The following is a 1,270-nucleotide window of genomic DNA, read 5'->3' on the forward strand; positions in this document are numbered from 1 at the left end:
CATTGCGTGTGGCGCCCTCTTCATAGCACCCACAATAATAAATGCACATCTCAGTGATATGCAGTAATAATAACAACAATATCACCACGTTTCCAACATTTAATGGGTATGCTGACAATAAAATATACAGAATTTCGTAATGATACAACTAATTTATGTCTTAAATTATATTCCAAACTTCCTCGAAAGCAGAACACAATTTACTGCACGTTAATGCTCCAGAGAGTGGGTAATTACTGATAGATAATGTGTCTTCTGTATAGTCTGTCTTCACCTGTTGACAGTACAAAAAATATAAGTTATTGGTATCCAAAATTTCTAGCAACTGTGTGATATCTTATGAACAATAAATTAAAAAAAGGCTAAACGATTTTTTTACGATCTTAAAAAATGAATCTGGAATGAAAAATAATTATTTCAGAAGTAAATTGATTAATGATATACCTGTCCATGTGCCATTGCTCCTACAACAATGGCTATGGGCTCTTCTCCGGGAACCAATTCTCTGGGATTCTTCACGACTTTGGAACTGAAGGACATCGCTAATTTCCTGCATCCCACTGGAAGATGATCAGTGACTGGATTTTTTATGACTTTCAGCAGCTTCATGTGGCCATCGGACGCCCTGACGCTGAATTTGTGGAGTAGTTGTACTGGAACATCGACAAAACCATAATTTCACCTCACAATTTCCATTCTACACATACTTGCAGGATTATTTATAAATTCATAAAGAAATGGTACACATTAAATTTACCCATTAACCCCGCAAAACGTTTGAAAGTCCTGGGTATCCTCGTCTGTGGGTTGACTTCAATGAGGACATTCTTCTCAGTATGAATATAAACCTGAAGAAGTCCTGCTCGGTTCAGAGGACTGTCCAGCAGCATCAAAAGACATTGATGAGCAATATCAGGTCTGCAGCTTCCTGGATCTCTGTTATTTTTCTTAAGGATTCCAATATGATCGTCGCAATTTAACAATTCGAAATTATTTCCCACCTTGAAGACAAAAATTAATAAACCGATTTTATTTACATTGTTGAATAAATATGAATTAGAAGTAGGCAGAGAAAATAGGAAATTTTATGATAAAAGACATGATACTTTTTTCGAAAGAATAAATATTTGGAGAAAATAATTGTTTCTCAGTGTAAACAAAAACACATGGCATAACTAACCTTCACAGACTCCAACTGTGCTCCATCAAGAATTATAATTAATCGTTTTTCCTGATTCTTTATATGAGCAACTTGCAAATGCTTCGGGGC

The 1,270-nt window shown here is 35.4% G+C and overlaps 1 protein-coding gene across 1 annotated transcript; it reads right to left on the reverse strand.

Moving 5' to 3' along the window:
- Positions 1 to 81: 81 nt before the first annotated feature.
- Positions 82 to 1,270, reverse strand: LOC105264274 (ribosomal RNA small subunit methyltransferase NEP1; the record flags this gene model as incomplete). Its single annotated transcript, XM_011301045.1, is given in 4 exon segments — positions 82 to 274; positions 445 to 653; positions 758 to 1,001; positions 1,181 to 1,270. Coding segments are annotated over 4 exon segments (657 nt in total), but the record flags the coding sequence as incomplete, so codon positions are not given.

This window comes from Fopius arisanus, unplaced genomic scaffold (genome assembly GCF_000806365.1).
Source record: "Fopius arisanus strain USDA-PBARC FA_bdor unplaced genomic scaffold, ASM80636v1 scaffold00020, whole genome shotgun sequence".
Classification (NCBI taxonomy): domain Eukaryota; kingdom Metazoa; phylum Arthropoda; class Insecta; order Hymenoptera; family Braconidae; genus Fopius; species Fopius arisanus.